The sequence below is a fragment of the Diabrotica virgifera genome, chromosome 3, assembly GCF_917563875.1.
Source record: "Diabrotica virgifera virgifera chromosome 3, PGI_DIABVI_V3a".
Taxonomy (NCBI): Eukaryota; Metazoa; Arthropoda; class Insecta; order Coleoptera; family Chrysomelidae; genus Diabrotica; species Diabrotica virgifera.
Window position 1 is genome coordinate 247,812,218 of NC_065445.1, and position 27,511 is coordinate 247,839,728.

The 27,511-nt window shown below is 34.4% G+C and overlaps 2 protein-coding genes across 9 annotated transcripts in view; one reads left to right on the top strand and one right to left on the bottom strand.

The window, feature by feature from the left end:
• Positions 1-20,832, top strand: part of LOC114335297 (lactosylceramide 4-alpha-galactosyltransferase) — a 152,042-nt gene extending 131,210 nt beyond the window's left edge. For all 7 annotated transcript variants that reach the window (XM_050646041.1, XM_050646040.1, XM_028285512.2 and 4 more), the window contains exon 4: positions 20,397-20,832. In XM_050646041.1, the coding sequence (XP_050501998.1) occupies positions 20,397-20,697 (301 nt within the window). In that variant the 3' untranslated portion in view covers positions 20,698-20,832. The remainder of the gene's footprint in view (positions 1-20,396) is intronic.
• Positions 1-27,511, bottom strand: part of LOC114335305 (pancreatic lipase-related protein 3-like) — a 593,140-nt gene that overhangs the window by 206,720 nt on the left and 358,909 nt on the right. The gene's annotated exons all lie outside the window — the stretch shown is intronic.

Here is a 27,511-nt window from a genome sequence, read left to right on the forward strand (position 1 = left end):
ATTTAAACTATTTTAAAACTGAGGATTGTTCTGAAGAAGGCTTTGGCTCATAACGAACTGTGATGCCAACAATGATGATAAATACATAAGAACATAGGACTAAGTATAGTATACTTCAGCGTTCTTCTATTGTATCTTTGATTCCATTTAAACTATTTTAAAACTGAGGATTGTTCTGAAGAAGGCTTTGGCTCATAACGAACTGTGATGCCAACAATGATGATAAATACATAAGAACATAGGGCTAAGTATAGTATACTTCAGCGTTCTTCTATTGTATCTTTGATTCCATTTAAACTATTTTAAAACTGAGGATTGTTCTGAAGAAGGCTTTGGCTCATAACGAACTGTGATGCCAACAATGATGATAAATACATAAGAACATAGGACTAAGTATAGTATACTTCAGCGTTCTTCTATTGTATCTTTGATTCCATTTAAACTATTTTAAAACTGAGGATTGTTCTGAAGAAGGCTTTGGCTCATAACGAACTGTGATGCCAACAATGATGATAAATACATAAGAACATAGGACTAAGTATAGTATACTTCAGCGTTCTTCTATTGTATCTTTGATTCCATTTAAACTATTTTAAAACTGAGGATTGTTCTGAAGAAGGCTTTGGCTCATAACGAACTGTGATGCCAACAATGATGATAAATACATAAGAACATAGGACTAAGTATAGTATACTTCAGCGTTCTTCTATTGTATCTTTGATTCCATTTAAACTATTTTAAAGCTGAGGATTGTTCTGAAGAAGGCTTTGGCTCATAACGAACTGTGATGCCAACAATGATGATAAATACATAAGAACATAGGACTAAGTATAGTATACTTCAGCGTTCTTCTATTGTATCTTTGATTCCATTTAAACTATTTTAAAACTGAGGATTGTTCTGAAGAAGGCTTTGGCTCATAACGAACTGTGATGCCAACAATGATGATAAATACATAAGAACATAGGGCTAAGTATAGTATACTTCAGCGTTCTTCTATTGTATCTTTGATTCCATTTAAACTATTTTAAAACTGAGGATTGTTCTGAAGAAGGCTTTGGCTCATAACGAACTGTGATGCCAACAATGATGATAAATACATAAGAACATAGGACTAAGTATAGTATACTTCAGCGTTCTTCTATTGTATCTTTGATTCCATTTAAACTATTTTAAAACTGAGGATTGTTCTGAAGAAGGCTTTGGCTCATAACGAACTGTGATGCCAACAATGATGATAAATACATAAGAACATAGGACTAAGTATAGTATACTTCAGCGTTCTTCTATTGTATCTTTGATTCCATTTAAACTATTTTAAAACTGAGGATTGTTCTGAAGAAGGCTTTGGCTCATAACGAACTGTGATGCCAACAATGATGATAAATACATAAGAACATAGGACTAAGTATAGTATACTTCAGCGTTCTTCTATTGTATCTTTGATTCCATTTAAACTATTTTAAAACTGAGGATTGTTCTGAAGAAGGCTTTGGCTCATAACGAACTGTGATGCCAACAATGATGATAAATACATAAGAACATAGGACTAAGTATAGTATACTTCAGCGTTCTTCTATTGTATCTTTGATTCCATTTAAACTATTTTAAAACTGAGGATTGTTCTGAAGAAGGCTGTGGCTCATAACGAACTGTGATGCCAACAATGATGATAAATACATAAGAACATAGGACTAAGTATAGTATACTTCAGCGTTCTTCTATTGTATCTTTGATTCCATTTAAACTATTTTAAAACTGAGGATTGTTCTGAAGAAGGCTTTGGCTCATAACGAACTGTGATGCCAACAATGATGATAAATACATAAGAACATAGGACTAAGTATAGTATACTTCAGCGTTCTTCTATTGTATCTTTGATTCCATTTAAACTATTTTAAAACTGAGGATTGTTCTGAAGAAGGCTTTGGCTCATAACGAACTGTGATGCCAACAATGATGATAAATACATAAGAACATAGGACTAAGTATAGTATACTTCAGCGTTCTTCTATTGTATCTTTGATTCCATTTAAACTATTTTAAAACTGAGGATTGTTCTGAAGAAGGCTTTGGCTCATAACGAACTGTGATGCCAACAATGATGATAAATACATAAGAACATAGGACTAAGTATAGTATACTTCAGCGTTCTTCTATTGTATCTTTGATTCCATTTAAACTATTTTAAAACTGAGGATTGTTCTGAAGAAGGCTTTGGCTCATAACGAACTGTGATGCCAACAATGATGATAAATACATAAGAACATAGGACTAAGTATAGTATACTTCAGCGTTCTTCTATTGTATCTTTGATTCCATTTAAACTATTTTAAAACTGAGGATTGTTCTGAAGAAGGCTTTGGCTCATAACGAACTGTGATGCCAACAATGATGATAAATACATAAGAACATAGGGCTAAGTATAGTATACTTCAGCGTTCTTCTATTGTATCTTTGATTCCATTTAAACTATTTTAAAACTGAGGATTGTTCTGAAGAAGGCTGTGGCTCATAACGAACTGTGATGCCAACAATGATGATAAATACATAAGAACATAGGACTAAGTATAGTATACTTCAGCGTTCTTCTATTGTATCTTTGATTCCATTTAAACTATTTTAAAACTGAGGATTGTTCTGAAGAAGGCTTTGGCTCATAACGAACTGTGATGCCAACAATGATGATAAATACATAAGAACATAGGACTAAGTATAGTATACTTCAGCGTTCTTCTATTGTATCTTTGATTCCATTTAAACTATTTTAAAACTGAGGATTGTTCTGAAGAAGGCTTTGGCTCATAACGAACTGTGATGCCAACAATGATGATAAATACATAAGAACATAGGGCTAAGTATAGTATACTTCAGCGTTCTTCTATTGTATCTTTGATTCCATTTAAACTATTTTAAAACTGAGGATTGTTCTGAAGAAGGCTTTGGCTCATAACGAACTGTGATGCCAACAATGATGATAAATACATAAGAACATAGGACTAAGTATAGTATACTTCAGCGTTCTTCTATTGTATCTTTGATTCCATTTAAACTATTTTAAAACTGAGGATTGTTCTGAAGAAGGCTTTGGCTCATAACGAACTGTGATGCCAACAATGATGATAAATACATAAGAACATAGGACTAAGTATAGTATACTTCAGCGTTCTTCTATTGTATCTTTGATTCCATTTAAACTATTTTAAAACTGAGGATTGTTCTGAAGAAGGCTTTGGCTCATAACGAACTGTGATGCCAACAATGATGATAAATACATAAGAACATAGGACTAAGTATAGTATACTTCAGCGTTCTTCTATTGTATCTTTGATTCCATTTAAACTATTTTAAAACTGAGGATTGTTCTGAAGAAGGCTTTGGCTCATAACGAACTGTGATGCCAACAATGATGATAAATACATAAGAACATAGGGCTAAGTATAGTATACTTCAGCGTTCTTCTATTGTATCTTTGATTCCATTTAAACTATTTTAAAACTGAGGATTGTTCTGAAGAAGGCTTTGGCTCATAACGAACTGTGATGCCAACAATGATGATAAATACATAAGAACATAGGACTAAGTATAGTATACTTCAGCGTTCTTCTATTGTATCTTTGATTCCATTTAAACTATTTTAAAACTGAGGATTGTTCTGAAGAAGGCTGTGGCTCATAACGAACTGTGATGCCAACAATGATGATAAATACATAAGAACATAGGACTAAGTATAGTATACTTCAGCGTTCTTCTATTGTATCTTTGATTCCATTTAAACTATTTTAAAACTGAGGATTGTTCTGAAGAAGGCTTTGGCTCATAACGAACTGTGATGCCAACAATGATGATAAATACATAAGAACATAGGACTAAGTATAGTATACTTCAGCGTTCTTCTATTGTATCTTTGATTCCATTTAAACTATTTTAAAACTGAGGATTGTTCTGAAGAAGGCTTTGGCTCATAACGAACTGTGATGCCAACAATGATGATAAATACATAAGAACATAGGACTAAGTATAGTATACTTCAGCGTTCTTCTATTGTATCTTTGATTCCATTTAAACTATTTTAAAACTGAGGATTGTTCTGAAGAAGGCTTTGGCTCATAACGAACTGTGATGCCAACAATGATGATAAATACATAAGAACATAGGACTAAGTATAGTATACTTCAGCGTTCTTCTATTGTATCTTTGATTCCATTTAAACTATTTTAAAACTGAGGATTGTTCTGAAGAAGGCTTTGGCTCATAACGAACTGTGATGCCAACAATGATGATAAATACATAAGAACATAGGACTAAGTATAGTATACTTCAGCGTTCTTCTATTGTATCTTTGATTCCATTTAAACTATTTTAAAACTGAGGATTGTTCTGAAGAAGGCTTTGGCTCATAACGAACTGTGATGCCAACAATGATGATAAATACATAAGAACATAGGGCTAAGTATAGTATACTTCAGCGTTCTTCTATTGTATCTTTGATTCCATTTAAACTATTTTAAAACTGAGGATTGTTCTGAAGAAGGCTGTGGCTCATAACGAACTGTGATGCCAACAATGATGATAAATACATAAGAACATAGGACTAAGTATAGTATACTTCAGCGTTCTTCTATTGTATCTTTGATTCCATTTAAACTATTTTAAAACTGAGGATTGTTCTGAAGAAGGCTTTGGCTCATAACGAACTGTGATGCCAACAATGATGATAAATACATAAGAACATAGGACTAAGTATAGTATACTTCAGCGTTCTTCTATTGTATCTTTGATTCCATTTAAACTATTTTAAAACTGAGGATTGTTCTGAAGAAGGCTTTGGCTCATAACGAACTGTGATGCCAACAATGATGATAAATACATAAGAACATAGGGCTAAGTATAGTATACTTCAGCGTTCTTCTATTGTATCTTTGATTCCATTTAAACTATTTTAAAACTGAGGATTGTTCTGAAGAAGGCTTTGGCTCATAACGAACTGTGATGCCAACAATGATGATAAATACATAAGAACATAGGACTAAGTATAGTATACTTCAGCGTTCTTCTATTGTATCTTTGATTCCATTTAAACTATTTTAAAACTGAGGATTGTTCTGAAGAAGGCTTTGGCTCATAACGAACTGTGATGCCAACAATGATGATAAATACATAAGAACATAGGACTAAGTATAGTATACTTCAGCGTTCTTCTATTGTATCTTTGATTCCATTTAAACTATTTTAAAACTGAGGATTGTTCTGAAGAAGGCTTTGGCTCATAACGAACTGTGATGCCAACAATGATGATAAATACATAAGAACATAGGACTAAGTATAGTATACTTCAGCGTTCTTCTATTGTATCTTTGATTCCATTTAAACTATTTTAAAACTGAGGATTGTTCTGAAGAAGGCTTTGGCTCATAACGAACTGTGATGCCAACAATGATGATAAATACATAAGAACATAGGACTAAGTATAGTATACTTCAGCGTTCTTCTATTGTATCTTTGATTCCATTTAAACTATTTTAAAACTGAGGATTGTTCTGAAGAAGGCTTTGGCTCATAACGAACTGTGATGCCAACAATGATGATAAATACATAAGAACATAGGACTAAGTATAGTATACTTCAGCGTTCTTCTATTGTACCTTTGATTCCATTTAAACTATTTTAAAACTGAGGATTGTTCTGAAGAAGGCTTTGGCTCATAACGAACTGTGATGCCAACAATGATGATAAATACATAAGAACATAGGGCTAAGTATAGTATACTTCAGCGTTCTTCTATTGTATCTTTGATTCCATTTAAACTATTTTAAAACTGAGGATTGTTCTGAAGAAGGCTTTGGCTCATAACGAACTGTGATGCCAACAATGATGATAAATACATAAGAACATAGGACTAAGTATAGTATACTTCAGCGTTCTTCTATTGTATCTTTAATTCCATTTAAACTATTTTAAAACTGAGGATTGTTCTGAAGAAGGCTTTGGCTCATAACGAACTGTGATGCCAACAATGATGATAAATACATAAGAACATAGGACTAAGTATAGTATACTTCAGCGTTCTTCTATTGTATCTTTGATTCCATTTAAACTATTTTAAAACTGAGGATTGTTCTGAAGAAGGCTTTGGCTCATAACGAACTGTGATGCCAACAATGATGATAAATACATAAGAACATAGGGCTAAGTATAGTATACTTCAGCGTTCTTCTATTGTATCTTTGATTCCATTTAAACTATTTTAAAACTGAGGATTGTTCTGAAGAAGGCTTTGGCTCATAACGAACTGTGATGCCAACAATGATGATAAATACATAAGAACATAGGACTAAGTATAGTATACTTCAGCGTTCTTCTATTGTATCTTTGATTCCATTTAAACTATTTTAAAACTGAGGATTGTTCTGAAGAAGGCTTTGGCTCATAACGAACTGTGATGCCAACAATGATGATAAATACATAAGAACATAGGACTAAGTATAGTATACTTCAGCGTTCTTCTATTGTATCTTTGATTCCATTTAAACTATTTTAAAACTGAGGATTGTTCTGAAGAAGGCTTTGGCTCATAACGAACTGTGATGCCAACAATGATGATAAATACATAAGAACATAGGACTAAGTATAGTATACTTCAGCGTTCTTCTATTGTATCTTTGATTCCATTTAAACTATTTTAAAACTGAGGATTGTTCTGAAGAAGGCTTTGGCTCATAACGAACTGTGATGCCAACAATGATGATAAATACATAAGAACATAGGACTAAGTATAGTATACTTCAGCGTTCTTCTATTGTATCTTTGATTCCATTTAAACTATTTTAAAACTGAGGATTGTTCTGAAGAAGGCTTTGGCTCATAACGAACTGTGATGCCAACAATGATGATAAATACATAAGAACATAGGACTAAGTATAGTATACTTCAGCGTTCTTCTATTGTATCTTTGATTCCATTTAAACTATTTTAAAACTGAGGATTGTTCTGAAGAAGGCTTTGGCTCATAACGAACTGTGATGCCAACAATGATGATAAATACATAAGAACATAGGACTAAGTATAGTATACTTCAGCGTTCTTCTATTGTATCTTTGATTCCATTTAAACTATTTTAAAACTGAGGATTGTTCTGAAGAAGGCTTTGGCTCATAACGAACTGTGATGCCAACAATGATGATAAATACATAAGAACATAGGGCTAAGTATAGTATACTTCAGCGTTCTTCTATTGTATCTTTGATTCCATTTAAACTATTTTAAAACTGAGGATTGTTCTGAAGAAGGCTTTGGCTCATAACGAACTGTGATGCCAACAATGATGATAAATACATAAGAACATAGGACTAAGTATAGTATACTTCAGCGTTCTTCTATTGTATCTTTGATTCCATTTAAACTATTTTAAAACTGAGGATTGTTCTGAAGAAGGCTTTGGCTCATAACGAACTGTGATGCCAACAATGATGATAAATACATAAGAACATAGGACTAAGTATAGTATACTTCAGCGTTCTTCTATTGTATCTTTGATTCCATTTAAACTATTTTAAAACTGAGGATTGTTCTGAAGAAGGCTTTGGCTCATAACGAACTGTGATGCCAACAATGATGATAAATACATAAGAACATAGGGCTAAGTATAGTATACTTCAGCGTTCTTCTATTGTATCTTTGATTCCATTTAAACTATTTTAAAACTGAGGATTGTTCTGAAGAAGGCTTTGGCTCATAACGAACTGTGATGCCAACAATGATGATAAATACATAAGAACATAGGACTAAGTATAGTATACTTCAGCGTTCTTCTATTGTATCTTTGATTCCATTTAAACTATTTTAAAACTGAGGATTGTTCTGAAGAAGGCTTTGGCTCATAACGAACTGTGATGCCAACAATGATGATAAATACATAAGAACATAGGGCTAAGTATAGTATACTTCAGCGTTCTTCTATTGTATCTTTGATTCCATTTAAACTATTTTAAAACTGAGGATTGTTCTGAAGAAGGCTTTGGCTCATAACGAACTGTGATGCCAACAATGATGATAAATACATAAGAACATAGGACTAAGTATAGTATACTTCAGCGTTCTTCTATTGTATCTTTGATTCCATTTAAACTATTTTAAAACTGAGGATTGTTCTGAAGAAGGCTTTGGCTCATAACGAACTGTGATGCCAACAATGATGATAAATACATAAGAACATAGGACTAAGTATAGTATACTTCAGCGTTCTTCTATTGTATCTTTGATTCCATTTAAACTATTTTAAAACTGAGGATTGTTCTGAAGAAGGCTTTGGCTCATAACGAACTGTGATGCCAACAATGATGATAAATACATAAGAACATAGGACTAAGTATAGTATACTTCGGCGTTCTTCTATTGTATCTTTGATTCCATTTAAACTATTTTAAAACTGAGGATTGTTCTGAAGAAGGCTTTGGCTCATAACGAACTGTGATGCCAACAATGATGATAAATACATAAGAACATAGGACTAAGTATAGTATACTTCAGCGTTCTTCTATTGTATCTTTGATTCCATTTAAACTATTTTAAAACTGAGGATTGTTCTGAAGAAGGCTTTGGCTCATAACGAACTGTGATGCCAACAATGATGATAAATACATAAGAACATAGGACTAAGTATAGTATACTTCAGCGTTCTTCTATTGTATCTTTGATTCCATTTAAACTATTTTAAAACTGAGGATTGTTCTGAAGAAGGCTTTGGCTCATAACGAACTGTGATGCCAACAATGATGATAAATACATAAGAACATAGGGCTAAGTATAGTATACTTCAGCGTTCTTCTATTGTATCTTTGATTCCATTTAAACTATTTTAAAACTGAGGATTGTTCTGAAGAAGGCTTTGGCTCATAACGAACTGTGATGCCAACAATGATGATAAATACATAAGAACATAGGACTAAGTATAGTATACTTCAGCGTTCTTCTATTGTATCTTTGATTCCATTTAAACTATTTTAAAACTGAGGATTGTTCTGAAGAAGGCTTTGGCTCATAACGAACTGTGATGCCAACAATGATGATAAATACATAAGAACATAGGACTAAGTATAGTATACTTCAGCGTTCTTCTATTGTATCTTTGATTCCATTTAAACTATTTTAAAACTGAGGATTGTTCTGAAGAAGGCTTTGGCTCATAACGAACTGTGATGCCAACAATGATGATAAATACATAAGAACATAGGGCTAAGTATAGTATACTTCAGCGTTCTTCTATTGTATCTTTGATTCCATTTAAACTATTTTAAAACTGAGGATTGTTCTGAAGAAGGCTTTGGCTCATAACGAACTGTGATGCCAACAATGATGATAAATACATAAGAACATAGGACTAAGTATAGTATACTTCAGCGTTCTTCTATTGTATCTTTGATTCCATTTAAACTATTTTAAAACTGAGGATTGTTCTGAAGAAGGCTTTGGCTCATAACGAACTGTGATGCCAACAATGATGATAAATACATAAGAACATAGGACTAAGTATAGTATACTTCAGCGTTCTTCTATTGTATCTTTGATTCCATTTAAACTATTTTAAAACTGAGGATTGTTCTGAAGAAGGCTTTGGCTCATAACGAACTGTGATGTCAACAATGATGATAAATACATAAGAACATAGGGCTAAGTATAGTATACTTCAGCGTTCTTCTATTGTATCTTTGATTCCATTTAAACTATTTTAAAACTGAGGATTGTTCTGAAGAAGGCTTTGGCTCATAACGAACTGTGATGCCAACAATGATGATAAATACATAAGAACATAGGACTAAGTATAGTATACTTCAGCCTTCTTCTATTGTATCTTTGATTCCATTTAAACTATTTTAAAACTGAGGATTGTTCTGAAGAAGGCTTTGGCTCATAACGAACTGTGATGCCAACAATGATGATAAATACATAAGAACATAGGACTAAGTATAGTATACTTCAGCGTTCTTCTATTGTATCTTTGATTCCATTTAAACTATTTTAAAACTGAGGATTGTTCTGAAGAAGGCTTTGGCTCATAACGAACTGTGATGCCAACAATGATGATAAATACATAAGAACATAGGACTAAGTATAGTATACTTCAGCGTTCTTCTATTGTATCTTTGATTCCATTTAAACTATTTTAAAACTGAGGATTGTTCTGAAGAAGGCTTTGGCTCATAACGAACTGTGATGCCAACAATGATGATAAATACATAAGAACATAGGACTAAGTATAGTATACTTCAGCGTTCTTCTATTGTATCTTTGATTCCATTTAAACTATTTTAAAACTGAGGATTGTTCTGAAGAAGGCTTTGGCTCATATGTGATGCCAACAATGATGATAAATACATAACAACATAGGGCTAAGTATAGTATACTTCAGCGTTCTTCTATTGTATCTTTGATTCCATTTAAACTATTTTAAAACTGAGGATTGTTCTGAAGAAGGCTTTGGCTCATAACGAACTGTGATGCCAACAATGATGATAAATACATAAGAACATAGGACTAAGTATAGTATACTTCAGCGTTCTTCTATTGTATCTTTGATTCCATTTAAACTATTTTAAAACTGAGGATTGTTCTGAAGAAGGCTTTGGCTCATAACGAACTGTGATGCCAACAATGATGATAAATACATAAGAACATAGGACTAAGTATAGTATACTTCAGCGTTCTTCTATTGTATCTTTGATTCCATTTAAACTATTTTAAAACTGAGGATTGTTCTGAAGAAGGCTTTGGCTCATAACGAACTGTGATGCCAACAATGATGATAAATACATAAGAACATAGGGCTAAGTATAGTATACTTCAGCGTTCTTCTATTGTATCTTTGATTCCATTTAAACTATTTTAAAACTGAGGATTGTTCTGAAGAAGGCTTTGGCTCATAACGAACTGTGATGCCAACAATGATGATAAATACATAAGAACATAGGACTAAGTATAGTATACTTCAGCGTTCTTCTATTGTATCTTTGATTCCATTTAAACTATTTTAAAACTGAGGATTGTTCTGAAGAAGGCTTTGGCTCATAACGAACTGTGATGCCAACAATGATGATAAATACATAAGAACATAGGACTAAGTATAGTATACTTCAGCGTTCTTCTATTGTATCTTTGATTCCATTTAAACTATTTTAAAACTGAGGATTGTTCTGAAGAAGGCTTTGGCTCATAACGAACTGTGATGCCAACAATGATGATAAATACATAAGAACATAGGACTAAGTATAGTATACTTTAGCGTTCTTCTATTGTATCTTTGATTCCATTTAAACTATTTTAAAACTGAGGATTGTTCTGAAGAAGGCTTTGGCTCATAACGAACTGTGATGCCAACAATGATGATAAATACATAAGAACATAGGACTAAGTATAGTATACTTCAGCGTTCTTCTATTGTATCTTTGATTCCATTTAAACTATTTTAAAACTGAGGATTGTTCTGAAGAAGGCTTTGGCTCATAACGAACTGTGATGCCAACAATGATGATAAATACATAAGAACATAGGACTAAGTATAGTATACTTCAGCGTTCTTCTATTGTATCTTTGATTCCATTTAAACTATTTTAAAACTGAGGATTGTTCTGAAGAAGGCTTTGGCTCATAACGAACTGTGATGCCAACAATGATGATAAATACATAAGAACATAGGGCTAAGTATAGTATACTTCAGCGTTCTTCTATTGTATCTTTGATTCCATTTAAACTATTTTAAAACTGAGGATTGTTCTGAAGAAGGCTTTGGCTCATAACGAACTGTGATGCCAACAATGATGATAAATACATAAGAACATAGGACTAAGTATAGTATACTTCAGCGTTCTTCTATTGTATCTTTGATTCCATTTAAACTATTTTAAAACTGAGGATTGTTCTGAAGAAGGCTTTGGCTCATAACGAACTGTGATGCCAACAATGATGATAAATACATAAGAACATAGGACTAAGTATAGTATACTTCAGCGTTCTTCTATTGTATCTTTGATTCCATTTAAACTATTTTAAAACTGAGGATTGTTCTGAAGAAGGCTTTGGCTCATAACGAACTGTGATGCCAACAATGATGATAAATACATAAGAACATAGGACTAAGTATAGTATACTTCAGCGTTCTTCTATTGTATCTTTGATTCCATTTAAACTATTTTAAAACTGAGGATTGTTCTGAAGAAGGCTTTGGCTCATAACGAACTGTGATGCCAACAATGATGATAAATACATAAGAACATAGGACTAAGTATAGTATACTTCAGCGTTCTTCTATTGTATCTTTGATTCCATTTAAACTATTTTAAAACTGAGGATTGTTCTGAAGAAGGCTTTGGCTCATAACGAACTGTGATGCCAACAATGATGATAAATACATAAGAACATAGGGCTAAGTATAGTATACTTCAGCGTTCTTCTATTGTATCTTTGATTCCATTTAAACTATTTTAAAACTGAGGATTGTTCTGAAGAAGGCTTTGGCTCATAACGAACTGTGATGCCAACAATGATGATAAATACATAAGAACATAGGACTAAGTATAGTATACTTCAGCGTTCTTCTATTGTATCTTTGATTCCATTTAAACTATTTTAAAACTGAGGATTGTTCTGAAGAAGGCTTTGGCTCATAACGAACTGTGATGCCAACAATGATGATAAATACATAAGAACATAGGACTAAGTATAGTATACTTCAGCGTTCTTCTATTGTATCTTTGATTCCATTTAAACTATTTTAAAACTGAGGATTGTTCTGAAGAAGGCTTTGGCTCATAACGAACTGTGATGCCAACAATGATGATAAATACATAAGAACATAGGGCTAAGTATAGTATACTTCAGCGTTCTTCTATTGTATCTTTGATTCCATTTCAACTATTTTAAAACTGAGGATTGTTCTGAAGAAGGCTTTGGCTCATAACGAACTGTGATGCCAACAATGATGATAAATACATAAGAACATAGGACTAAGTATAGTATACTTCAGCGTTCTTCTATTGTATCTTTGATTCCATTTAAACTATTTTAAAACTGAGGATTGTTCTGAAGAAGGCTTTGGCTCATAACGAACTGTGATGCCAACAATGATGATAAATACATAAGAACATAGGACTAAGTATAGTATACTTCAGCGTTCTTCTATTGTATCTTTGATTCCATTTAAACTATTTTAAAACTGAGGATTGTTCTGAAGAAGGCTTTGGCTCATAACGAACTGTGATGCCAACAATGATGATAAATACATAAGAACATAGGGCTAAGTATAGTATACTTCAGCGTTCTTCTATTGTATCTTTGATTCCATTTAAACTATTTTAAAACTGAGGATTGTTCTGAAGAAGGCTTTGGCTCATAACGAACTGTGATGCCAACAATGATGATAAATACATAAGAACATAGGACTAAGTATAGTATACTTCAGCGTTCTTCTATTGTATCTTTGATTCCATTTAAACTATTTTAAAACTGAGGATTGTTCTGAAGAAGGCTTTGGCTCATAACGAACTGTGATGCCAACAATGATGATAAATACATAAGAACATAGGACTAAGTATAGTATACTTCAGCGTTCTTCTATTGTATCTTTGATTCCATTTAAACTATTTTAAAACTGAGGATTGTTCTGAAGAAGGCTTTGGCTCATAACGAACTGTGATGCCAACAATGATGATAAATACATAAGAACATAGGACTAAGTATAGTATACTTCAGCGTTTTTCTATTGTATCTTTGATTCCATTTAAACTATTTTAAAACTGAGGATTGTTCTGAAGAAGGCTTTGGCTCATAACGAACTGTGATGCCAACAATGATGATAAATACATAAGAACATAGGACTAAGTATAGTATACTTCAGCGTTTTTCTATTGTATCTTTGATTCCATTTAAACTATTTTAAAACTGCGGATTGTTCTGAAGAAGGCTTTGGCTCATAACGAACTGTGATGCCAACAATGATGATAAATACATAAGAACATAGGACTAAGTATAGTATACTTCAGCGTTCTTCTATTGTATCTTTGATTCCATTTAAACTATTTTAAAACTGAGGATTGTTCTGAAGAAGGCTTTGGCTCATAACGAACTGTGATGCCAACAATGATGATAAATACATAAGAACATAGGACTAAGTATAGTATACTTCAGCGTTCTTCTATTGTATCTTTGATTCCATTTAAACTATTTTAAAACTGAGGATTGTTCTGAAGAAGGCTTTGGCTCATAACGAACTGTGATGCCAACAATGATGATAAATACATAAGAACATAGGACTAAGTATAGTATACTTCAGCGTTCTTCTATTGTATCTTTGATTCCATTTAAACTATTTTAAAACTGAGGATTGTTCTGAAGAAGGCTTTGGCTCATAACGAACTGTGATGCCAACAATGATGATAAATACATAAGAACATAGGACTAAGTATAGTATACTTCAGCGTTTTTCTATTGTATCTTTGATTCCATTTAAACTATTTTAAAACTGAGGATTGTTCTGAAGAAGGCTTTGGCTCATAACGAACTGTGATGCCAACAATGATGATAAATACATAAGAACATAGGACTAAGTATAGTATACTTCAGCGTTTTTCTATTGTATCTTTGATTCCATTTAAACTATTTTAAAACTGAGGATTGTTCTGAAGAAGGCTTTGGCTCATAACGAACTGTGATGCCAACAATGATGATAAATACATAAGAACATAGGACTAAGTATAGTATACTTCAGCGTTCTTCTATTGTATCTTTGATTCCATTTAAACTATTTTAAAACTGAGGATTGTTCTGAAGATGGCTTTGGCTCATAACGAACTGTGATGCCAACAATGATGATAAATACATAAGAACATAGGACTAAGTATAGTATACTTCAGCGTTCTTCTATTGTATCTTTGATTCCATTTAAACTATTTTAAAACTGAGGATTGTTCTGAAGAAGGCTGTGGCTCATAACGAACTGTGATGCCAACAATGATGATAAATACATAAGAACATAGGACTAAGTATAGTATACTTCAGCGTTCTTCTATTGTATCTTTGATTCCATTTAAACTATTTTAAAACTGAGGATTGTTCTGAAGAAGGCTTTGGCTCATAACGAACTGTGATGCCAACAATGATGATAAATACATAAGAACATAGGACTAAGTATAGTATACTTCAGCGTTCTTCTATTGTATCTTTGATTCCATTTAAACTATTTTAAAACTGAGGATTGTTCTGAAGAAGGCTTTGGCTCATAACGAACTGTGATGCCAACAATGATGATAAATACATAAGAACATAGGACTAAGTATAGTATACTTCAGCGTTCTTCTATTGTATCTTTGATTCCATTTAAACTATTTTAAAACTGAGGATTGTTCTGAAGAAGGCTTTGGCTCATAACGAACTGTGATGCCAACAATGATGATAAATACATAAGAACATAGGACTAAGTATAGTATACTTCAGCGTTCTTCTATTGTAACTTTGATTCCATTTAAACTATTTTAAAACTGAGGATTGTTCTGAAGAAGGCTTTGGCTCATAACGAACTGTGATGCCAACAATGATGATAAATACATAAGAACATAGGACTAAGTATAGTATACTTCAGCGTTTTTCTATTGTATCTTTGATTCCATTTAAACTATTTTAAAACTGAGGATTGTTCTGAAGAATGCTTTGGCTCATAACGAACTGTGATGCCAACAATGATGATAAATACATAAGAACATAGGAATAAGTATAGTATACTTCAGCGTTCTTCTATTGTATCTTTGATTCCATTTAAACTATTTTAAAACTGAGGATTGTTCTGAAGAAGGCTTTGGCTCATAACGAACTGTGATGCCAACAATGATGATAAATACATAAGAACATAGGACTAAGTATAGTATACTTCAGCGTTCTTCTATTGTATCTTTGATTCCATTTAAACTATTTTAAAACTGAGGATTGTTCTGAAGAAGGCTGTGGCTCATAACGAACTGTGATGCCAACAATGATGATAAATACATAAGAACATAGGACTAAGTATAGTATACTTCAGCGTTCTTCTATTGTATCTTTGATTCCATTTAAACTATTTTAAAACTGAGGATTGTTCTGAAGAAGGCTTTGGCTCATAACGAACTGTGATGCCAACAATGATGATAAATACATAAGAACATAGGACTAAGTATAGTATACTTCAGCGTTCTTCTATTGTATCTTTGATTCCATTTAAACTATTTTAAAACTGAGGATTGTTCTGAAGAAGGCTTTGGCTCATAACGAACTGTGATGCCAACAATGATGATAAATACATAAGAACATAGGACTAAGTATAGTATACTTCAGCGTTCTTCTATTGTATCTTTGATTCCATTTAAACTATTTTAAAACTGAGGATTGTTCTGAAGAAGGCTTTGGCTCATAACGAACTGTGATGCCAACAATGATGATAAATACATAAGAACATAGGACTAAGTATAGTATACTTCAGCGTTCTTCTATTGTAACTTTGATTCCATTTAAACTATTTTAAAACTGAGGATTGTTCTGAAGAAGGCTTTGGCTCATAACGAACTGTGATGCCAACAATGATGATAAATACATAAGAACATAGGACTAAGTATAGTATACTTCAGCGTTCTTCTATTGTATCTTTGATTCCATTTAAACTATTTTAAAACTGAGGAACTACACTCACATGTATCTCGGTTCTAAATTCCTACCTCTAAAGATCAGTCACTATTCTTCTTAGCTTGCCATTTTTCCACAATGATTTCTCGCTCATTGCCTCTACCAAAATGCGATGTGTTTTTACTGTGGATCTATGTATACTTTATAGTCTTTAACTGAATAAGTTCAGGAGGAGGGAGCTGTTTGTCTTAAGTTGGTCACATTCTACATTTTTAAATTTATTAATTTCCATAGATTCTAATTCAAGAACAGCTTAAGGCCTTTATTTTGAATATGGTGAATTCGAAACTGATCAGTAAAAGAACGATTATGATCTAGAAGACGAAGTGCGTACGTTGAATCTGCTTTTCTATTATTGAAAGCACTTTTGTGTTCTGCTATACATTTGTTAAATGTTCTGCCAGTTTGGCCGATGTAAGTTGTTGAAAGTTGGAAAGTCCTAAGAACCTTATTTTATTAACCAAACTCATACTACTTCTTCTTCTACGGCACTACAGCCCAAATTGAGCCTTGGCCTCCTTTATTTTTTGCCTCCACCCTTGCTTCTCTGTTGCTGCTTTTCTCCATACACGGATTCCTTGGCTTGTGCTTCGCTGTTTACTGTGTCTTCCCAGCGTTTTCTTGGCTTTCCAACCGGTCTCTTTCCCTGCCTTCTAGCATTCAGTGCTCTTTTTGGTAGCCTATCCTCTCCCATTCTTATCACATGTCCAGTCCATTGCAATCTTTGTATTCTAATGAAGTCTGACAGGGGTGCTTCCTTATAAAGTTGATAAAGTTCGTTGTTGTATCGACTTCTGAAGGTTCCGTTTTCCCTCACAGGTCCTAGTATTCTCCTCAGTACTTTCCTTTCGAATGTGTCGAGTTTGTTTTTGGATATTTCTTTCAGGACCCAGGCTTCACTGCCATAGCATGTTACTGGTCGAATTAAAGGTTTATAGATTCTCATCTTTGTATTTCGGTGGACACTTTTAGACTGAAATATATGGGAGAAGGCAAAATAAGCTCTGTTTGCCTGTGTTATTCTCTTCTGATCCGTCGGCATATATTTCTACTCCCAGGTATGCAAACTTTCCAACCGTTTCAATGTCATCTTCATATATAATGATTTGTGGGACTATATTTCTTCTCGTCTGAGTCATTAGTTTTGTTTTTTCTGTGTTAGTTTCCAGACCTAGCATTTTTGTTTGTGTTTTTACTTCTGCGTATGTTTCCTGTGCTCCTGTTGATGTTTTACTCATAATATTAATATCGGCATAAGCGGCCAGTTGAACCGTTCTGTTGATCAGTAGATTTCCTCGTCCAGTTTGCCTTTGCCTAACTGCATACTCCAGTGCCAGGTTAAACAATGTTGTGGCCAGCCCATCTCCCTGCTTTAGTCCCTGCGAAATTTTGAAAAAGTCTGTCCGGTGGTTTTGTATTCGTACACATGCCTGAGTTTCATCCATTGTGGCTTTAATAAGTCTTATTAGCTTGTGTGATATTGTCAATTCAGCCAATATACAGGTTGTCCCGAAAAGATTGGTCGTAAATTATACCACAGATTTTGCGGTCAAAATAGGTTGATTGAACCTCACTTACCTATATACAATAGTGCACACTAAAAAAGTTACAGCCCTTTGAGGTTACAAAATGAAAATCGATTTTTTTTCATATATCGAAAACTCTTAGAGATTTTTTATTGAAAATTGACATGTGGCATTCTTCTGGCAGCAACATCTTAAAAAAAAATTAAAGTGAAATTTGTGCACCCCATAAAAACTTTATGGGGGTTTTAAACCCCCCAAACTTTTGTGTACGTTCCAATTAAATTATTATTGTGGCACCATTAGTTAAACACAATGTTTTTAAAACTTTTTTGCCTCCTAGTACTTTTTCGATAAGCCAGTTTTTATCGACATATCTTGAATATTTTTCGAATCCACCACATATTTGTGTATGGTTAAGTACGATTATAGAGACCTATTAATAATCTGAAAATTTATTTATAATTTGAATTTTTAGGTATATTTTGAAAAAGAACTATTTTTGACCCGAACTAACTTGACCCGAAGAACTATTTTTGACCCCAGAATGTGTGGTATAATTTATGACCAATCTTTTCGGGACACCCTGTACAGTATAGTTTGTTCCTTTTGACTGAGTCGTCTGCCTGTTTGAAGTCTACAAACACGTTGTGAACATCAATATCGTGTTCCCATGATTTGCTCAAGATCTGTTTGACTGTAAATATTTGATCCAGTGTCGATCTTCCCCGTCGGAAGCCCGTCTGATACTCTCCAATAATATTTTCCGCTAGTGGTTGGAGCCGCTGGTTTATAATATACGTGAGGACTTTATATGCTGCACATAGTAGAGAGATTCCACGGTAGATTTTGCACTGAAGTTTGTCTTCTTTTTTATAGATCGGGCATACTATACTTTTCTTCCAGTCGTCGGGTATTTTCTCTTCTTGAATATGTCTTTGATGAGCGCGTGGATGTGACTTGCTAGGTGGTCGCCAACTACCTTATACAGTTCTGTTGGTATTTCGTCAACTCCCGGAGCTTTATTGTTTTTCTGGGCCTTAATAGCTTCGAGAACTTCCTCTATAATTGGAGCTTCTACTCCATTACCTACTTCATTCTCTTCTACGTAGTTCATACCCATTTCATCTTCCATGTCTACTTGTGTTCCAAGTAGGGTCTGAAAATAATGCTTCCAGGATTCTGTGACTTTCTGTTGGTCACTGATTATTTGCCCACTTTTATCTTTACATAGACTTGTTTGAGGTTTATACCCACTTCTTATCTTTTTTAGGTATTCGTAAGCCCCTCTAATTTCATTGTTTTTGAAATTTTCTTCAATTTTCTCTATTTGTCTATTTTCATAGGCTCTCTTTTTCTTTCTACATATCTTGTCTGCTTTCCGTCTTGCGATTTCAAATAATGTTCGTCTTTCCCGTGTTCTTCTTGTTATGTACATTTTTTTGTGTGCTTCATTTCTTTCCTCTATTGCTTGTCTGCACTCGTCATCAAACCATGCTCCTCTTCTCTCCTTTTTCTTGTTTCCCATGGTGGACGCTGCTGCTGTCAGTACTGCTGTTTTGATATTACTCCATTTGCCCTCTATGGAGTGCAGTTCTAGCGTCCTTAACTCATTTGCGACTTCTTGTTCGAACTTCTCTTTACATTCCTGGATCTTCAGTTTTTCCAGGTCCAGTTTGTTTGTCCTTTGTTGTCTTTCGTTTCTTTCCCTGTTAACTCTGCATCTAAATTTGGTTTCTAGTAAAAGATGGTCTGATCCACAGCATGCTCCTCGTCGTGTTCTCACTTCGAATATACTACTGGCTGCCTTTTTGTCTATCAGCACATGGTCATACTAGTATATTATAATAATAATAGTCTCCCGTTTTATACCGCTCACGTGGCTTTGGGAGTATAGCAGGATAGTCTGCTATATCTAGGGCCTACGGTATACAAGGAAGGTAACAGGGCCAGTGCTACGCTTCAACCGCCTATTATTACCCCTGGTTTTACCCAAGGTACTCATTTTATTCAGGCTGAGTCGACCTGGGGCCTATAAACATTTTAAAAATGTCTAGTTGTTCTTGCCGGCGGTAGGATTTGAACTCCAGACCACCGGCACGCTAGCCTAGCACACTACCACTCGGCTACGCCGGCCCGACTAGTATATTATATTAATAAACTAATATTTTTCAGGGTATTAAAGAAGCACTGTAACGTAACACAAGCAAGCGACTGGGTAGATAAAAAATGTGTAGGTGTAACCATTTACCCCGCTTCTACGTTTTTTGCAATTCCATACCAAAGCAACGAGTTATTTTTCGACAAGAACTTCTTACCACTAGTTAAGGATCAAACCAAAGATAGCTATATCTTTCATGCGTGGAATAAGTTAAGTGAAGGGCACAAGATATCGGTGAAAACAGACGTTCCTTATTTATATTTTGCCAGGAGGTATTGCACGAAGGTTGTTGCAGCTTGTAACCAATATTTTTGATGTTTTCAGGTTGTGCTTGAGCTTTGCAGCTCGATTTTTACACAAGATATCAGTCAAATCGAATTTACCTTATATTTTTGCTAAAAAGTATTGTACAAAGATTTTTGCAGCTTGTAATAAATATTTTTGATATTATCAGTGTTTGAGTTTTAAAGGTCGGTTATTAGTAAAAATGTATGAGATGTATTATAGGGGTAGTACCTTTCTATCGGAACGGCCACATCGAGCGTCATGGACGGGAGATGGTTCTTGATAACTGGTCCCCATAAGACATCCAACTCTCATTTATGGCTCCTCGTGCCACATTCCGGGCAACTGCATTGACCTGCAGGCTAAACTAAGTGAGGGTAACCAGATATGGTGAAATCTACCGAATAATTGCCGGTATATGCAATCCCACCACTTACTGGCCAACGGCTTCGGGCGGATGAGCTAGTATGTGGAAGGGCACTCTTTTGTCCTGAGATCGAGAAATCGGTCTCGAAGGCGGATGAACCAAGGATGGTCAACGGTGGAAGGATGCAGAAGGCAACGGGGAACCACTGTATTAAAGACTCATAGAGTACCCCTAGTTAAGTCATTACGGTGTACACCAAAAATAGTGGAAACTCTACTGATCATGGGAATCGGATACCAAGATCCGGCAGAGAGAGAAAAGCACAAGACTACAAGGCTCACTCGGTCGTAAACCTGCAAAATCCTTGTACAAAAATGCAGAAACCAACAACTTTAAGAGTTGCAACGTGAAATGTGAGAAGTTTGTTCTCTGCAGGAAAACTGGATAATGTTGAACAAGAAATGAATAGACTAAACATCGATGTTTTAGGAATCAGCGATACACAATGGCCAGGATCCGGGAAATGTTCAACACGAAATGATGGCGTATTTTATTACTCCGGAATCGACAACAACACCCATCGGTACGGAGTTGGAATCATCATTTCAATGAAATGGAAAAATTCTCTGATTACCTGTACTTCTTACTCAGAACGCTTAATATTAATACAAATTAAAGAAAGACATAACTTAATAAATCTTATTCAAGCCTATGCACCAACAGCAGATAAAGATGACGATGAAATAGAACAATTCTACAACGACTTAGAAGAAATGCTGAAAGCAATAAAAAAAGCAACACATTAACATAATAATGGGCGATCTTAATGCCAAGGTCGGTCAAGGTAAGGTAGGAGAACATGTAGGAAACTATGGACTTGGAAACAGAAACGACAGAGGAGATCGATTGATTCAATTTTGCCAGAGCGAAGACTTCGTAATAACAAACACCCTTTTTAAATTACCTCCTCGGTGATTATATACATGGACATCTCCACAACATACCAAAGAAAAAATAGTGAGAAATCAAATAGACTACATTCTGATAGCAAGGAGGTATCGTAATGCTGTTAAATGTACTAAGACGTACCCAGGAGCTGATATAGGCTCAGATCATAATCCGGTAGTTACTGTGATAGAGGCGAGACCAAAAAAGATAAGGAGACCACAAAGAAAGACACTAGATTTAGTTAAACTTAGAAACAAAAATATACAACAAGAAACAGGAGAAGAAATAAATGAAAACCTCAGTTCAGTGCAACAACAAATTAACGATACAGATAACGTTAACCAAAAATTAAAGTACATAAATACAGCTATACAAACAGCAGGAAAGAAACATCTGACAAAAACGACAACAAAGAACAAGGGGTGGATGACACAGGACATACTAGACTTGATGGAACAAAGAAGAAATATGAAGAATTACCTAGACAAATACAAAGAAATAAACAAACACATAAAAAAGAGAATAAAAGAAGCCAAAGAGGCGTGGATTAAAGAACAGTGTGAAGAAATGGAAACCTATGAGAAAAAGTACGATGCGTTCAATATGCACAAAAAAGTAAAAGAGATAACAGGAAGCATAAAGAAATGCCAAATAGGTAAACTTAAAGACAAAGATGGAAACCTTATTGTAGATCTAGAGAATAAAATAAAAAGATGGACAGAATACCTGAATGAATTATTTGAAGGCGATAGAAACAACTTAACTCAGATAATCAATGCAACTGGGCCAGACATATTGAAAGAAGAAGTAGAATACGCAATAAGAAACGCTAAAAATGGAAAAGCAAACGGACCTGATGAAATCCCTACAGAACTGCTGAAGCTTTTGAATGTTCAATCCGTAACCATAATATTGCATATATTCAATACAATATACAGTACTGGTATAATACCACAAGAATGGTTGCTGTCTACGTTTGTCACCATACCGAAGAAAACTAAGGCAGTGCAATGTTCAGATCATCGAACAATCTCCTTGATGAGTCACCTGCTTAAAATATTTCTTAGAGTCATCCACAACTGAATCTATCAAAAACTAGACATCGATATTAACGATACACAGATGGGATTCAGAAAAGGATTAGGTACAAGGGATGCTCTCTTTGCCCTGAACGTTCTAACACAGAGATGCCTAGATGTTAACCAAGAGGTACACGCCTGCTTTATAGACTTTGAAAAGGCCTTTGACAAAGTACGCCACAGTAAACTCAAAGAAATCCTGGAGAGTAAGAACATTGACACCAGAGACATACAAATAATATTAAATCTGTACTGGAATCAGCGAGCTAATTTAAAAATAGAAGACCAAACATCGGACGAAATAGAAATACGTAGAGGGGTACGACAGGGTTGTATATTGTCACCACTCTTGTTTAATATCTACAGCGAACAAATATGCCAAGAAGCTCTCTCATATGCAAACGAAGGGATAATAGTCAATGGAGAAGTTATCAATAACATTCGATATGCTGACGATACTGTGATAATGGCAAGAACAGCGGAAGATCTACAACATCTAGTTGAAAGTATGAATGAGATATGTAATAACTACGGCATAAGGATGAACGTCAAAAAAACCAAATATATGACCTTCAGTAAGAATCCAATAAATGACACTAGTATCACAATAAACGGTACCCAACTAAAAAAAGTAAACGAATACAAATACTTGGGAACCCTTATCAATGAAACAGGTGACCAAAATCACGAGATAAAAAGACGTATTGAAATTGCCAGGTCTACTTTTATAAAAATGAAAAAATTATTTTGTAATCGTGATATTAGTATTCATCTACGAACTAGAATGTTAAAATGCTATGTATTCAGTACTTTGCTCTACGGTGTTGAGTCATGGACTCTTAAACAGAGGAATATTAAAAATCTTGAAAGCTTTGAGATGTGGTGCTACCGCCGTATACTAAGAATAAGTTGGGTGGATAAAATTACAAATGAAGAAGTAATACGCAGAATAAATAACAAGCCAGAAGTTCTACTGAATATAAAAAAGAGAAAACTTGAATACTTAGGCCACCTGATGAGGGGACAAAAGTACACATTCCTACAAAACATAATGCAAGGAAAAATCCAAGGACGAAGAAATCCAGGCCGTAGAAGAATGTCCTGGATGAGAAATTTGAGAGAGTGGTTTGGCTGTACCACTAACGAATTGTTCAAAACAGCAGTAAATAAAATTAGAATCGCCCTAATGATATCCAATCTCCGATAGGAGAGGCACTCAAAGAAGAAGAATTAGTAAAAAATAGCTAATAGGCTCAAAGACAGAGAAGAAACTGGAACAAAATTACTTCACGTACTCTGTAATAAAGTAGTAGGCTCAAAGACAGAGAAGAAACTGGAATAAAATTACTTCACATACTCTGTAATAAAGTAGTAGGCTCAAAGACAGAGAAGAAACTGGAATAAAATTACTTCACGTGCTCTGTAATAAAGTATGGATTTCCAAGCAATGTCCTGACGACTAGACAATACAATAATGACGACAATACATAAAAAAGGCAGCTTCAATATATGCGACCATTTATGCGACCATAACTATAGAAACATCTCTTATATCTCGCATACCAGTAAGATACAAAAATAATCAATGAGAAACTGACAACTGTCCTACAAAGAGAAATACTGCAAGATCAAACTGGTTTTACCAAAGGTAGAGGTACTCGAGAACCCCTTCTGAATATGAGACAAATAATAGAAAAATCGACAGGCTAACACTTACTGTAGATACTATACTAAAATCACAATCAACGTGCACTAGAAATAAACAAACCAAGATACGATAAATGCTACGAGGAGCACTCCCGTAGCACGATTTACAATGTATAAACTTTAGTGCAGCCGATATGTGAAACAATTGTGCATTTAATGATAGAAGCATAAAATTTGGACCACATATACTACACATATAAAGATTCAAATTTAGATAGTAGGCCATCTCAGATTTTGCCTTTTACAAAAATGGCGGGCATTCAAAATGGCGACTATACATATGTGACTAATTTTTTTTTATTGTAATATTTACAATCTGTCCTTAACTAAGAACAATAGGTAAATTCTTTGACAAAAATTGAAAATTTGACCTGTAGAGGGAGATCCAGTAATCACCCTCTTTACATAAATTAAATTAAAACAAGTTAAAAGTTTCGTTATCACAGATTATTCGAATCTTCTTGCTAGGTCCACTACTTTGAATCTCTTCAGGCGTCGTACATCATTGTGGTCATCAGTGAGGTTGCTGGCTAACTCGTTTGGATGAGATTCTAGTCTCTTGGAATATTTTTTGTAATATTCTGTTATTACTGTTTTTATGGATCGCACATTGAGGTCTTGCTCTATCACATAGTTTGGCACGTACCAAGGGGCATTCAGCATTGTTCTAAGGACTTTGTTCTGGAATCTCTGCAGTATTTCTAGGTTAGTTTGACTGGCTGTCCCCCAAAGTTGGATACCATAGGTCCACACTGGTTTTAATATAGATTTATATATCAGCAGTTTGTTTTCAAGAGATAGTTGAGATTTACGACCGATGATCCAGTAAATTTCTCGGAATTTTATTCCTAGTTGTTTTCTTTTTGTAAAAATGTGCTTTTGCCAAGTTAATCTCCTATCAAGATGGATTCCTAGGTACTTGACAGTATCGGTTTGTGGGAGTTGCGTTTCATTTAGTGTTACAGATGGACATGTTTGTCTTTTCATGGTGAAGGTTACATGGATCGATTTACTCTCATTTGCCTTTATCTTCCATTTTTTAAGCCATCTTTGTATATTATTAAGGTCTTTCTGAAGGATTACGGATGCTGTATTTGGATCATGGTGAGAGGCTAGTACAGCAGTGTCATCAGCAAAAATTGCACACGTTGTTCTGTTACTTGTGGGTAGGTCAGCAGTGTAGAGCAAGTACAATATCGGTCCCAAGACACTTCCTTGTGGTACTCCGGCTTTTATTGGTCTTAGGCTTGTGTATTCATTATCCTGCTTGACTAGGAAATGTCGGTTGGAAATATAGCTTTTTAGGATTTGATAAAAAGGATGGGGAAGATTTTTCTTTAGTTTAAAGAGCATACCAGCAGGCCATACCTTGTCGAAGGCCTGACCAATGTCCAGGAATGCAGCAGAACAATACCTTTTATTTTCTAAATCACTTCTGATATGTTTTATCAGTCTATGTACCTGTTCTATCGTTCCGTGTTGTGTTCTGAACCCAAATTGGTGTTGGAGAATTAGTTTCCTTTCTTCTATAACTGGGGATAATTGTTTAAGGAGAAGTTTTTCCAAGATTTTTGATAGAACAGGTAGCAGGCTTATTGGTCTGTATGAAGTCACCTGAGTTTTATTTTTCCCTGGCTTGGGTATGAGAATAATTTGAGCAACTTTCCATTGTTCTGGGTAGTATCCTAGCCTAAATATTGCATTAAATACTTGCGTTATCATTTTCAGACCTTTGCATGTCAATCTGCAGTACTTTCCCGTTGATCAGGTCATACCCTGGAGTTTCTTTTGGACTGATTTCATGCTGGATAATATTTCTAACTTCTTTAGTGGTGATTTTTTGTATAGGTAAGTCCATCTGGCAGGGCGATTCCAGGAAGTCATTTATTTCTTCCTCTGTGTCACCATATTCCATGGGATGTGGCTGGAATACATTTGTGAGGTGATTTGCAAATTCTTCGGCTTTTTCTTTATTATTTCTACACCAGTTTCCCTCTTGGTTCCGTATTGGTGGTATTTGTTGTTTAGGGTGTTTGATTTTTTTCTTGGCCTTCCAAAGGGAATATTCACTATCTGCGTTTGCTGATAAACCTGTAAGATATTCTTGTATTTTATCATTTTTGATATTATGCAATTGTAGTTTAATTTCCTTGGTGATTTTATTTAATTTTGTCTTGTTCTCAGGTGTTCTTTTTCTTCGCCACTCCTCCTTTATTACAGTTGGGCAATGCTCTTTAAATTCTGTTTGGTAGCAGTCAGGGGTAGCATACCAAGCAGCTTCTTGTATAGATTTCTGAAGATTTTCTACTGCTGCGTAGATGTCACTTTTTGTTTTCAATGGGATGTTTATGTCAATTAGTTCATCTAGTTTAGTCTTGAAAATGATCCAGTCTGTTCTGTTACTGTATAGTGATGGTTGTTTATACTGTTTGTTATTTGTGCATACCATGTCGCGATTACGCTAGAGTGGTCAGAGAGTAGATCGTAACAAGATTCTACTTTTGAACATTTAACATTAATTCCTTTAACAATATAGAAGTCGAGTAGATCAGGTATTTTTGCATTGTCGGTAGGCCAGTAAGTTGGTTCCCTTGTGGTGAGATAATTTGCATTGGTCGCGTTTATAGCTTTAAGAAGTTCTCTGCCTTTTGTGGTAATAATTCTGGATCCCCAGGTAGTATGCTTAGAATTAAAATCTCCTCCTGCTATAAATCTATTTCCTAATGTTTTAAAGAAATTTTCA